The sequence below is a fragment of the Cheilinus undulatus genome, linkage group 4 (assembly GCF_018320785.1).
Source record: "Cheilinus undulatus linkage group 4, ASM1832078v1, whole genome shotgun sequence".
Lineage (NCBI taxonomy): Eukaryota > Metazoa > Chordata > Actinopteri > Labriformes > Labridae > Cheilinus > Cheilinus undulatus.
Genome location: NC_054868.1, coordinates 27,539,203 through 27,554,215, shown reverse-complemented (window position 1 = coordinate 27,554,215; position 15,013 = coordinate 27,539,203). Strand labels below are relative to the sequence as shown.

Sequence of the window (15,013 nt, the reverse complement as noted above, 5' to 3'; positions counted from 1 at the left end):
CCCCTGGTGAGTGACCATCAACCACATCTCAGCCCCAACCTATCCTACCTCCCCCTGCTCAGTCAACCTTCCCTGCTGCTGGCTTTTCCCTTTTGAGCATCACTATCACTATGCTTGCAGCAGTCAGACTAGTGACGTAAATTATTTTCTCATGTCTGGACATAGGGACCAGGGAATTGTCATCTGGCAGGCATTGTAAGGAGCAACATGGAGTCTACTTACTGAGTATTTCTAAAAAACAGTTTTGTAACTTTATCTTAAAGGACTGCACCTCAGGACACTCCAAAAACGTATGTGTAAAAGAACAAACAAAACTGACAGAGCAGACTGAATCAACTAAAGCCTAAATTTACGCTCCCTTTTGAAATTTAGTAACTGAGATTGAATTTCAGTCATTCAGTAGACTAAAACTATTTGAAGGATCAAGGAAATGCCCTCCAGTTCAAACATTATTGAAAGGAGTGTAAAAAACAAAACATGAAATGTAAGTTAGCAGCAAAAGGCTGAGCGTTTTGTTTTTCCCAGTTTATCACAGAAAAACCTTTTACTGTGAGAACCTTCACACTATCAGTAACAGTGTTCAAACAAAAAGACTCAATCAGTTTACCCGCATTTCTTTATTTTTACTCAAAACTCTTCCACATCTGTGTGAAATGCTCCAACTTTTTCATATGTCAGATGATGCCTTGGGCTACAGTATATGAGATTCTCTTATGATCATCCTTATTAGTTTCCCATAGGCACTAACCTTTGATTTATTTCCTTACCCCAACACTCACTCTGTGATAGAGCCGGTGAACCAGCCTCTCCTCCTCTCTGCTCAATGTCACCTTGAGCTCTGGGTGCTTTTCCACTTTAATAAGTTGAGTTTCCTCCCAGGTTTAAGTTCATCTTGCTGTCTATGTGTTTGTGATTAAATCACTTGGGGAGATATTTTATTTTTAATCCACCCTATATAAGCCTAGACATTCGGGAGTTGTTGTGGGATTTCTTTTTATTGGATTTCAGTCGGCAGAAACCTTCTCAGAATTCAGAATCCAGAAGCTCTGCCTTCATGTATTGAACTTAAAGTGAAGCTTTTCAAATACACAGATCATTATTTCTGAACAATCTCTCTGTAGGATATCCTAAACATAAGGAGAACATGAGAGATATTTAAGAACATCTGTAATATTTTTACTTTTCCTTTGCTCCATTTCATTTTTATTTCAGCCCTAAGTAATGATGAAGAGCTCCTCTGGTGTAACCTTAAATTGATTTTAATGTCTGTAGTGATGATCCAACACCATGGATTCAGGCATGCCTTGTGGCTAAGGATTAAATTGGGCTTTATGCAGCCCTGCTCCTGTTGCCTCAGCTCACCTCAAAGTATGGAAAATTCATGAAAAGATATTTTTTCAGCCTCATTTTTCCTGATCAGCTACAGTATCAAACCCATGCATTCTTAAGTTAGATATCCAAACAAACTTTCTTGCGTATTGATAACAGTGCTTTAGAAACAGGCTTTGAAAACAGTGCTGTTACATAGGCTAAATAGTTACCCTTTCACTGCTTGTTTTCCTCTCTATTAAGTCTTTAGAAGCCTATTTTGATCTTCATGTCTTTGATTGTTTCCCAACATTTCACCAACCAGGTGAAACACCTGTCAGCTAAGATTGATTCCTATTTATAATTTAGAAACTTGCAGTTATTGGCTTCTATAGGAAATGTTGGTATTGCTAAAACTCTCTGACACTGGTGTTAGTAATTAAGAACATTGATGTTGAGAGTAATAACAATAAAAAAGCTCTGTAAAGCAGAGGGTGGATTGCAGTCATTGGTGGGTTTGTCAGTCCTGGTGAAACTTTTTCAGTTTTGGAAGATCGTTCATTTATTACCTCAACTAAATTGATCTCTTTCCCCCTGACAGGTTATAGAGTTTGATGACGGGTCCGGCTCGGTTTTGAGAATCCAGCCTCTTAGGACCCCAAGAGACGAGGCTATATATGAATGTCACGCCTCCAACTCTGCAGGAGAGATCACTGCCTCCACCAGGCTCAGTGTGCTACGAGGTCAGTGTGAGAACACATGCAGACTGTCTTTGTATTGAACTGTTGAAGTTTTTAGAAAACTGTGAGGAGAAACAGAAATAATTTTTTCCTTGACTTGAAACTCCTTCGAGAAATTTTTCATTTTTGTCCATTTTAGCAACCCCTGTGAACAAAGTGGGAACGATTATATTTTTTCTAAATTTTTCCATGAGTTAGTAGGGCTTTTTTAGCATTTTTTTTAATTCAGATTTATTTTAGCCACATTCTGTAGCAACCAGCAACTAGCAAAAAAGCTGAGATTGCAGTCTGAGGTATCAAGACAGCTCAGGATGAGTATAGAGATCCAGTACAGGCATAACACCTGTATCCAACACATCTGATACCTACTAGACCGTATTACAACACAGATATCAATGCCTCATTTCTATACATCACCCCAATGTGACCACCTGCCACCCCAAATGAAAGGCAAGAAATACAGTATGGAATTCGTGTGAACTGTTGAGCAGTTCTTTCTAGCACGGTCTGTTGTTTGATGATGCCATTGCCTTCACTGAAAGTGAACTGCCATTCATTGTGAGGTAAATTTCCCACATCTACCAGCCACGGTGGCTGACAGATGATGAAAAATATTATGAGGGAGAGTTGTACCAGAAAACAGTAAATTTAATCCCCAATTTCTGTCTCTCTGCTCTGGCACAGAGCCAGGCAGCTCAACTCTGATCAGAAGCATTTTTAATTGAGAGGATTGTATTTCTCATTAGTGGGCATGGCTTTAGCTCATTCATCCAACACGCCCACAGCACCCTAGAGCAGATCTTATTGCCTCATTTTTAGCTTTGAAGCTTTATTTCATAAATTCAGAGATGTTTTTCGTGACAGAAATTTGGCCTGGTGGTTCATTGCACAGTGGCCTGTCATACAACAAACCTAAAATAAAGATCACTTTACAGGGACTTTGATGTTAAATACTCTGCTGACTATACCAACCGTCATAGGTAGTTTTGAGTAACACAAGCTGGAACAACCTGTAACTGTCAAAACTGCCAGTTCAAGATACTGATGTAGAGAGACCTTGAACCAGAACTTCCAGTTATTGTTTGTTTTTATTTTAACCAAACCCAACAGAGCCGTGACCCCAAAGCTGAGGTATGAATTCTACTGCGACCTCTGTAAACTGTCACACCTAGTCGTATTTCATGGCTCTTATTTAAATGTTAGACATCAGACAAATTTTACTATATGCACATTAACATGTGGGTTAAGAACAACTAAAGACTGACTCTTTATGGCAAAGTTATAAATGTTTAATCTTTTTTTTACAAGGGGTATATTATGATAATATCCATTCAAAGTCAAGTTTCATATTAAATCAATCAGATGTGCTTCAGTTGATTTTCTTAAACCTGAAATACTATTCACTGAGGCCAATTTGACACTTAGGCTGCATCCTTGAAAGCAGGAACGTATGTGAATGTAAGTATAAACTTTGATCTGCTAGCAGTGGATGGTTTTGTCAGTGTAAGCAGGGCTCCATTAATGCACATAGTGATGTTATTGTTAGTGGAGTCCATTAGGAGAACATTATGTACCGGTAGTTTGAAGCTCTAGAGTGTCTTAGTGAGTGAAACTGCTCGAGTGTGGATAATCACATTGCCTGCCTTTACATGCACATGGGGAAAGGACGAGCTGCCTATTGTTCTACCATCTCACCTCCCTCGCTCTTGATCACTCTATCCTCTCTCTATTTACCTCGTGTCTCTCTGTGGTAATAATATAGTCTACAGATCTTCCTCTCCATTCTCTTCTCCTTCCGTCTGGTCTGTCTGTGTTTTTGTCTCCTGAAGTTCATTCTTTCTGACTGTCTTTCTCTTTTTTAAATACATTTCCCTCTCTTTCTTTCTCTCTCCCTCCATATGCTCTTAGGTCCACCACACACTAACCTCTAAATTATTCACATCAGACCACTCTTTGCATCTTCTGCGCTGTTCCGCTCCATCCATCCAGAAGTTTCTTTTTTTTTTTTATGTCTCACATGGTCGTCTTTGTGTGTCTGTGTGTGCACTTGCTCAACTGTGTGTGGATATCTGCATGTGCTCTTGCGCATGAGTTTGTGCATCTATTTTTGATTTTTTTTTCTGCCTCCCTTGATGGAAGCTTTCTCCTCTTGTCTTCCATCGTGATCGTGAACTTAGCAACTCATTCACACACATGCGCACAGGCGTAGTCTCAATCAAAGACAGTTGCTCTTTATGTAGTGATTAGCCTCTTTCTACTCCTCTGAGGAGTCATTGTGTTGTGGATGAATAAGAGGCCACCTGGGAGCGGCTAATAGCCCCTGATAGACTGACAGTCCAAATGTCAGATATAAAATACACACTCTGCACACAACTACACACACGCACACATGCTGGGTGTTGTCAGTCATGTGTCTCCCCTGGCTCCGAGCAGACACAGCTCCAGTGACTGACTGACTGACTGACTGTCTGACAGGAGGGATCCAGTGTTAAGGTCAGCAGCTTAATTACTGAGGATTAGTAGCAGGCTAATTGAAATCTCGGATTCCAGTAAATGGCTTTGATTGGCAATTGCTGTAATAATAATGAGCTTGAGAGAAATTATATGCTGTAGGATCAAGTGTATAGTCAGTAAGATACTGTATAATTCATGGTTTGGTAAAAATTCAGTGTTTGTCTGTTGATTGTTCTAAGTAAGTCTTACACAAAGGTCCCTTGGTCCAGAGATGTCTGCTAAATGTGAAACACTTACTTTGGGCTAACTTTTAATGACGTTCTGATGCCATTAATCTTCTTCTCAATACCTTAAAATTGATATTTTCCAGCATTATGAATATCCATTGGCAACCATAATTTATGGATACATTTCACATTCATCTGGAAAACCTCCCATAGAAAGCATCTGAGAAGGGCAGGACTTTTCATGGAATTCTAAATGGGTGATTGAAAGAAAATGTTCTGTCTGTCATGTCCATTACGGGTCAATCAGAACTAGGGATGCGTATCAAAATCCAGTACCAAAGTAGTATTGATGCCAATGCATTTGATACTTTCAAGACAAATTTTAGTGCTTTATTTCAGTACCTTGCCACCCTAACCCGATTCCCTGCCCCTCCAAAGGAAAAGGCATGAAATATGTTATGTGAAGTTGTTGTATATGTTCTATTGACATCTCATTTCTAAATCATTTACAATCTGAGACAGCTTTTATTCAGCCACTGACATTTAACATGTTTTTTTCCTCTTTAATAGTACTGATTTTTCCAAAGGTACTGAATTTGTTGTGGCATTGAGTGTGTGCAGGCAGATTTCCTACTTTTCTTGTCCCTGATTTTAAATTTCCCTGCACCTACATGATGTGTGTTTAACCAGCCCTTATCTGTCTTTGTTACTGTCACATTATTATTTACATGGAACCTATTGTTTCTTGGGAGGGCAATGGTCTTTTGCCAGTGGATAAGTCAATTAACTGGCTACTTGTAGTCATGTGATATTAAAATTATAGGTGATACAGAAGAGCAAAGCCCAAGGTATGGAGCTGGTGATCATATGGATACAAGTTCAGTTTTACCATCGATTATCAGCCTGACAAGTATTCAAAATTTGGAAAAGATTGCATCATCTTCTATTACATTGAACTGCTATTAAAGTAGTTAAGAAGATCTTAGAGCATGGATCTAGAGCATGGGCGGAAGATATCTTGTGGCCCCCCACTTGACATCAAAGTGTAGTGTTAGTGCGGCCCAGGCCCTTTACTCATGCACACTCCAGCTTCAGTCACAAAAATCCGCCAGTTTCTGCTGCCAATTAACAACACTGCACCTTTAAAGCCATCAAAAGGCTCAGTTTATATTATATCCATAATATGAATAAGCATTAAGAGATAAGAACAAGAATTTAAGATAGGTGCCCTAATCCCCAAACGCATTAAATCAACACTCTGCAGCTGAGAAAACATGCTCTTTTGTTGTCTTCATAATAAACAGTCTTCCAGTTGTTTTGGTTGAGGGCGAAGGCATCAATGATTCTTGCTTGGTCCAGGGCTCGGGTTCTGACTGAGTTTATTGCCAGCCCTACCAGGTGGCTGGTCTGAGAGTCTTTGCTGCTGTTCCTCAACTCATTCTTTAAATGACATAGACATCACAGCTCACTGATGTGACAGGAAGGGTCAGAGATATGGATAGGAGTTTAAATAAGTCTATAAAGGCATCCAGAGGTTTTTGCCTTGTAAAACCAAACTTCTTCCCCTGAGTGGGATTAAATGATTAGGATTAGGATGACAAATGTTTTCCCTGCGTAATTGTCAGTCAGCCGTAAAACACAGACATCGTATCTCACTTTGGTGAGTGACTCAGCTCAATCTCCGGTCTGATTTAATCCCTCATTATAATAAATCTGTAATGCCAAACTAATATCAACTAATTTTATTTACATACGATTTAATTTTATGTCAACAAGAAGTGAAATTATGGTCTTGATCACTTAAGATTAAACAGGACACCGTTTATAAATCCTGTGGCGTATTGAACTACAGGTCTCATCAAATGGTAAAAATTCCTCTCATAATGATAAAAAACAATACTTTATAACTGAACATTCAATCCTTATCTGGACACAGGCTGTCCTATGACATGAGAGGTCGGCATGTTTGATCTTGGCGCAGCGCTAAAATACGCACAGAGATGCCCCAGTTCATGACGCATGCAGGGAAGTCAGGGGGATTCAGATAGAGTGGACATGCAGAAGAATGACTGTAGGGCTCATACATGTGTTAAAAGTCAAGTTTTCACTCAGCAGGTGAGGGTTTGCAGCTCTATAAACAATACTGTAACTATAACCATATCTATAATAGCACAACAGTGTAATGAATCTCTGAAGGATCCTGTCTCTCTCACTCTCTCTCTATCTCTCTGGCTCTCTCTCTCTCTCTCTCTCTCTCTCTCCCTCCCTCCTTCCCTGCGCTCTCTCTCATTCTCCCCTCTGGACTCTGTGCACTGATCCCAGGCCAGGTGAAATAGGGCTCAGATCAGGTTTTGTGAACAGGTTGCTGTTTTAAAGCCAAAAGCGGTCATGCTGAATGTATATTTAATAAATATTCCAGTCTTGTAAATTCATCATCAGTGGGTCCTAAAAACATTAAAATCTGTAAAAATTGTCATATGTTACAAGCTCAGCATATTTTTGTGTGACCTGTTTAGATTACTTGCAAATTGATTATCTTTCTAAAGTAGCTAATTAACCTTTTAGTGTTTAAACATGCAGCACTCATTAAATGGTACCTGTATCTAATACTGGATCATTTCTTTTTGTAAACATTACAGCAGCCTATATATCAGTTGTTGGTCGGATTGATATTGCTAAAAAATTGTTCGGCCCACAGGACATCTCATCGGAGCAAATCCGACCAGCTTTCACCTCACAGGAAAAATGTCAAATGTGTCCAATATAGTTTTTAAGAATTGTTTTGGGGCTTTTGAGCCTGTATATGAGAGACAGCACCATTAAACTGGGCAGAGATGGAAAGTAAGAAGAAAGAAGCTACAGGCCGCCTACATGGAGGATTAGATCCTCTGTACATGGGTGCACAGACAGAACCACTTGACTAACACAGTCTTGACAAATAGCACAGCATGTAAAGTACAGAGCTTTTATTGGATTGTAATACATTTTAAAGGTGTTAATTTTATTGCATCCATGACTTATACTGTAGCCCCCAGAGTCAGTGCCGAATGACATGAACAGGTTTAAGCAGATATTACTCACAAGCTCCTGAACCAGCAGCCAGCTTCATGCTTTAGTTACCCTCGATTGTTTGACCAGACTTGATTTGCAGTCTCCCAGATTCACAGATGACAAACCCAGTGAGTGATGTGTTTTTCATTTTTGGGTCTTATATAAAGAGGACAGTGTTCACACAGCCGTTTTCCCATGATTGTGGAAGCGGGCTTTTCTATGGGCTGTGAAATTATCTGGATCTCTTGCAGTGGAAACAGTGCTGGAGTGGGAGCACATCCAAATGAAACCGTGGGATGTGTGGAAGGCTCCATCAACTAGGGGAGTGTAGGGTTACGTATCTGCTCTGACCTCAGGGGCTACTTAACTGGTCAGAAGCACACATACGGACACACAAACATGAGCACACTCCAGCAGCTCTGTCTTAACACTTTGGTGTTGCTTACATCTGTCTTTGTAATGGATGGTTATATGCATGTGCTATTGTGTGTGGAAATGTGTGGGTTTGTGTATCATCCCATTGCATTATCTCTCAAATTAACCCCTTAAAGCCTGTTGTATCATATTTGATACACACTTTTATGATACCTCTATCTAATCAATATGATCATAAATTACTAAAAAAAAACCTTCTGAATACAACCTGATGAATGATAAAATGCCCTTAAGTGGATTATCAGTTACCAAAAACACCTAATGTATCAAATGAGATACAAAACATATATATGTTAAATCTTATGGAAATTGGATTTTTTGGATTTCAGTAGAAAGTGAAATAAACATTTCAGTTCCAAAAAATTAGAATTTTTTGGCTATAATTTGTGTTTTCAGACTTTAATGGGTTAAAGATCAGCTGACACCTTTTTTTTCCTCTGAAAACATTTTTCAAATCTAGATTTAAATTTTGGTTGATATCAAGTAAACCTCTCATAAAAAAGTAATGATAGAAAAACACATAATGTTTATGGAAAAAACAGTTACTGAATACATTTGACAGGTGTTATTTATCAGTCAGATATTATTTATATATCACACAGTAGATCAAAAATTTCTCACACAGTGCTTACTTAAACAGAATATCAGCAAAACAACATAAGCCACCCACCCTCAGTCCATGCACAAGGTAAAGTGTCATAAAGTAGTCAGTAGAAATGGGAACTGACTGAGGAAATGCTTTCATGAATATGTAATTAGAAAACACAAGAGAAAGCATAAAAATATGACTTTTTAAAATATTGATATTTGGCAAAAAGTAAGATGTGAGGGAAGTACTTACTTAAATCTAATTTCCCACGATTCATGCCCCCCCTCATAGAAAATGAAAATCAGCACAGACAAAGCAGCATAACAACACAATTGATGCTCTCAGATACTGTTGCAGTTATCCCTAACATTGATGTAAGACATTTTTAAAGTCAAACCCATATGAGGCCAAAACATATGAAAGAGAAATAAACATTGTTTTACGTAGAGCAATTTTCTGCCTGTAATCATAAGAGCACTAATGAACTTTTCTTCAATAAAAGATCAGCCTCCTTGTTGGATTTGTTCCCACCGCTGACTTAAATAATCTGCATTTACCCATAAACTTTTAAAACAGCCATTGCATTCTCGAGATAGTTTTATCCTCCTTCTTCTCCCTGTAGTTTGATACAGTGGTTCCAAAACTTTGTCTGCAGTGCCTCTCTTCATTACCTACTGTGGTTTAGATGAAGCCAAGGAAAGAACTCTGACAGGTGTTGTTAGCACTACATTTACGTGGAAGTCCTTGCACATAATTTGCCATGGTTTGCACACAGTGCAAAATGGCATACATTGATTCTATCCCCCGATTCCAGCCCCCTCCTGAAGCCCACTTTGGAATCACTGGTTTAGTATAACATTGATTTTTGATGGCTTAGGTTCAAACACGAAAGAACTCCATATTTCTGTTCAAACTCAGCAAATGAAAGAAAAGTCCCATTTTCAAATAAGAGCATAATTTTCCCCTAAAGAAAGAAATTGGATGATATGAGTGAACCAACTGGCCAAAAAAAAAGAAAAAAAATAGAATGAGAAGATACTGTAAATCTTACTACTGTATACAAGAAATAAATAAGTAGACAAGGCAATAAATCATTCAAAAATAATTAGAGTATTTATGTGGAAAGAACAGCTAAAGAGAGACCTGAGAGATGTGAGGAGAGAGTATGGGGTGGACATGCACCAAACATGTGCCAAGACCCGGAACCAATCAGGTGACCAGTGCGTTGAGGACTACAGCCTCTGCCTATGGGCGCCGTCTTTTCGCACTGAGCCACATCAGCGCCCAAGATAGAGAGTACATTTCAAGTAAACACGAGATACTTGTGCCCTACAGAAAGGATAAACGCTCAGCGAAAAAATCCCTGACCCCAGTTAAAACCTTACTATTGCCCACACAAATAAACTCTGCAGACCCATGAGCAGCAACAAAATGCAGCACTGTTCCTGGGTTATCAGGTGAAGAAGAATAGAATAGACCAAGACCATTTAAATGATGAGCCAGAAAAATTACATAGAAAAAGAAGATAGATAAAGATATTCAACTGACTAAATTTAAAAAGGATTAACTAAAAAACTTAGGTAAGATAAAAGTAAGATTCAGGTAAAGCAGGGCTTAAAATGTAGGTCATACATTAGAAAAATGTCAACATGACTGTTACATGATAAGCAGTTCATCTTTAATGAGACACAAAACTAAGGTATCACATTGTTGCAGTTTATACGATATTTAAAGCCAATTCTAATACCCAAACAAGTACTGCTGTTGAACCAACTCACCCTCAGCCCTACTTCCTCTTACCTAGTCAGGTTTTATAAGTTTAATAATGTGTCGTTTGTGTTGTTTTCTGCACTAGAAGATATACAGAAGTCATGAAAGTATCCTTTCGGTTTCAAATTTGCTGGTTCTTGGATACACCTTTATCTTCATGTGTCTGTAACTTTGTTTTTGGTGCTCGTTTGAAGGGCCAAAGAATTAGGGGGGATGCGTGGTCTTAGGGAGTAGCTTTCTAACTGCGTGTCCTTAGTGTTCAGCTCAGTGTCCCACCCCAGGTAGATGAAATAGAATGCATTATTCCTGCCTACAAGGGGCTGGCTTTGAAGTAAGCGTTTGCATAATGAAAGCAGAGAGAATCTGGATTGTTATGCTGTATGGGTCCCTCGTGCTCTCATTCCTTTTCTGTCTGTTTCCCTTTTGCTCCCTCCCTTTTCTGTCTTTGTTTCTTTGTGGCACTCTCCTTTGTCTTACTCTATTCTACTCTATCCCATTCTACTCCGATTTTTGCAATTTTTTTGTGCCATCAACTTTTCCCTTCCTTCACCACCTCCACCCAGGCAGAAGCATCCGTTCACACAAACACCTTCTCATCATGTTCACTCGGTTTATTATGTCCATGTTTCCATTTGTCGGGCGTTGTGATTGATTGAAACCAGAGCTGTTAAAAGGCCACACACGGACTCCGCAGAGCTAGCATCTCACGACCCGTCGGCTACAGTTCGATGGGCTAGTGCCAGAATTAGCATCTCCTTGGCAAGGTTCAGTGCTAGGATTTCCCGTTAATGAGCCTCGGTGTGGTTGAGACAGATAAAGCCCCAAGGGATTCTGGGTAAAAAATGTATAAAAAAGATTTAAATAGACTGCCTTCTGGATCAAATACAGCAGGAACACACGCTCTGTTCTCATCTGAGTTTTTGTTTTTTCAACGTGTCTATCTTTATCTTTTTATTATGAATGGCTCACGAATCTGACATTTTAACTCATGCTCTCAAAGTGGGACCATGAACAAAGTTTAGAGTTTATTTTTAAGAACAAACTTGCTCTGAATTTGTTTGATTCCAGTGCTGAATACAGTATCCTGTCATCGTCACTGTCTCGAGGAGGCTTTGATTCTCTATCTGCTTTGATTACTGTCTGCTTTTCCTCTGGAAAGTTTCCTCTTTTGATTAACTTGTTTATTTTTGATTTGATTAGATGATAATTACAGTAAAATATTTGTATAAGCCACACTTTTAATACCTGTTCTTCATCTAAAAAGTTGCCTGCGGCTTATATACCAGGGCAACTTACAGTATATACCAGTATAAAGTACTAAGACACACAACTCCATGACTGCAAGTGCCACCTTCACACATTACATGAGACCTAATGCGATTGAAAAATTCAGCGAATTTATTGTGTGTTACAAAAGACAACTTCATAGCTCTGAGCATACTTTAGCCTAGACTAGACTGGCAGGGTTGGTGCCGCGTATGCACTTTTCTTTCTTGTAAGGGCATTATCCTGCATTCGAAGAAAAAACAGGACCATTAGTGTTACTCTTACCAGCTTTGGAAATCACTGGTTTAGTATAACATTGATTTTTGATGGCTTAGGTTCAACAGAATCTTGTTCCAAAGAAGCAACTCCATATTCTGTTGAAACTCAGCAAATGAAAGAAAAGTAATAATTTGCAACATGTGATTGTTTGTGAAATATTAGACCAATCCATTACCAATTACTGAAGATGAATATGGCTACTAATCAGATGACATCTAGCCAATCAGATAGTGTTGTTGGCAAGACATTAGGGAGACTGTGGAGAGCAAAGAAGAGCCAGAAAGGAACAAACATGCCACAGCAGAGCCAAAATATTAAATAAATCTAAATACAGATGCAAATAGTTGTCCCAAGTGCTGAATATTGGCCCTGGTATTTGGTCAGGGTGATAACCAGTCATCACCGGGATGTAATTCTCTTAAATGTCCATAAATTCATGTTTGATTTAGGATTCAAACAGAGGAAGACACTCTTGACAAATGCCTGTCTCTTTCAGTTTCGAGTGAAGGTTGCGTTCAAAAGACAGGACTGAGCAGGACAAAAAAAGTGTATTTCACCTGCCTCTGATTCCCAGCAGAATAGACAGTATTTGATTTCCAATTGATTCTTATTCACAGAGCAGCAGTGAGGAGTGGTTGTCAGGTGGAATGAAATGTCACTTTTTCTACTTGACCTCACCGTTGGATTCTTCCACAATCTTGCCTGCAGGCTGAGTTCTGATGTGAAACATATTTGGACTCTAAATTGATTCTAAATTTGACTTTTACATTCGAACAGACAATTTTCCTTAGGGACCTCTTCATACTGGACTGGTGACTCAACCCTGCTTGGTGTCAGTTTAGGGCTTAAGATGTGTCTCTTCAAGTGAGAGACATTTTTTCACCTCCTTCAAAATATGTCTCAAAGGGTAGTAATGAAAAAGTTTGGCATTTTTGGGATATACATTTATCTGTTTTCTGAGAAAAACATATTTCATTCATCACAAACAGCATTTCAGTTATATAAGTTCAAGCTTTTAAAGGCTTGCTCCACCAAACTCACAGAATATTAATACGACAAAGTTGCAGCCTAGTTGTTATTGACCTAAATACCATTTGGTTTTGTCTGTTTTGTCAGTCACTGCGTGTTGAGCCTGCTGAACTCACTGCCCTGTCAATCTCAAAGATAGGGTTATACTAATCACAAAAGAGGAGGGACTGATTGCTTGGAATATAGCTTAACTTATCATGGGAGAAAACTACCCAGAAAGTAGCACAAATTATTCAAGCCACTAAAAAACAATCAGCTAAAAAGAAGACAATCTGTTTACACTGATGAGATGAAGGATAAGTGTGTAAGGCAAACATTTTTAACTGGCTTTGGCTCTGACAGGTAATCCAGCTATGATGTTTTCTGTGAACTCAGCTTTGTGTGAAAGTCCCCCGAGGACAAGCTTGAATATTGTAATGTTTTACATCAAGATACTGTCCTAGTTTAGCCTGCAGTTGAGGCAATTCCTGCTAATCCTCATATGAGTGGGTGTCCTGTGGCAAAATAAGTATTAGAGAGTATCAGTAAATCCTAACCAGGAGGGCTGTACTTGTACCTCTGCAATATATACACTGATTTTCCATTTTTACATTGCATGTAGGTACAAGTAACTTGAACTTGTATTGTCTATAAATTGTTTAAACAAACCCTGAAAATGCTCTTTTTTGAAGAACCGCTGAGTTGTTAGCCCACTATATTAAAACATACCTCTCATTACAGCCAGAGAACAACTCAAAACCATAATAAATTTAGCTTATTACAATGTAATTCACACATTTAAAAAGAGTTTGAAAAGAGAAATTAGATATGTACTTCTGTGAAAAACGTTTGGGCATTTTTGGCCCAAAAATGAGGCTGAAGTAAGGGCAAGATGTGGCCTGTAAGTTACCTCAGGGCACTGGGAATTAGGATTGACTCAACCCCAGTTGTGCTCTGTATGTCCTTGCGTATTACCAGGGGCATGGGAAATAACACCTTTAGGGCAGACTAAGGGCTGGATGTGGCAAGGACGCATAGCCTAGGGTACCGTCTAGGGTTTCCAAAATGCCCTGGCCATACTTTAGATGTTTCAAGTGGTCTGTCAGTCTCCAGGCATGTTACCAGGGGTGAAAAGGTTCGGACAAAAGATATGCTGTCAAGCTTGACCTTGGCTGGTAAGTGACACTTGTGTTGACATGTGTGTCAGGTTTGACTCTGCCCAGAGAGAATGGACAGACCAACCAACATCAATTGAGAAGAACAAGGTGGTAGCTAGGGCAGTTAGCTGTTAGTTCAGTTGTACTGCAAGTTAGCAAACAATGGAGACTGGTTTAGTGATTAGTTTGGATGTAGCTATGGCTGCAGTTTTTGTAGGATTGGTTTACTTTTCTGTAATAACAGAAGAGAAAAGAATTACATTGAAAGCTTTTCCAAAGGTTCTGCTCTTCCCAAACACAGACTATGGGCAGTTCCCCAGATATGGATGTGAGACATGTCCTGAGCAATGGATATGTGAAACAAGCTAACTGGCATATCAGGTGACCAAGTTTCTTTTCAAAGGAAATTAAGATGTGGAACGCAGACTTCACTCTAAAGGAAAAAAAAAGACAGATTGACTTGTCATTGCTCTCCATATTTACATCTCCTGTGAGAAACTTTTTGTTGTTTTAGCATCCCTGTGGCCAAACAGCATGCCTCTTTGCTTTTCTTCTCCTGCAGAAGATGAAATGATATTTTCTTGCATAAAATCATGTCCTGCTTCCTTTTAACAGTCAGATTTGCCGATCATTGTTAATATTTCCGGTGGAAAACGAGAAAACCCACTCCATTTCATGCTGTAGATCAGAGGTGTCCAAACTTTTTCCATCGAGGGCTGCATGCGGAGA

The 15,013-nt window shown here is 39.1% G+C and overlaps 1 protein-coding gene across 19 annotated transcripts in view; it reads left to right on the top strand.

Annotated features, from left to right (window-relative positions):
- ptprdb (protein tyrosine phosphatase receptor type Db) overlaps nucleotides 1-15,013 on the top strand; it is a 249,671-nt gene that overhangs the window by 163,714 nt on the left and 70,944 nt on the right. For all 19 annotated transcript variants that reach the window (XM_041784696.1, XM_041784693.1, XM_041784688.1 and 16 more), the window contains one exon: nucleotides 1,910-2,051. In XM_041784696.1, the coding sequence (XP_041640630.1) occupies nucleotides 1,910-2,051 (142 nt within the window). The remainder of the gene's footprint in view (nucleotides 1-1,909; nucleotides 2,052-15,013) is intronic.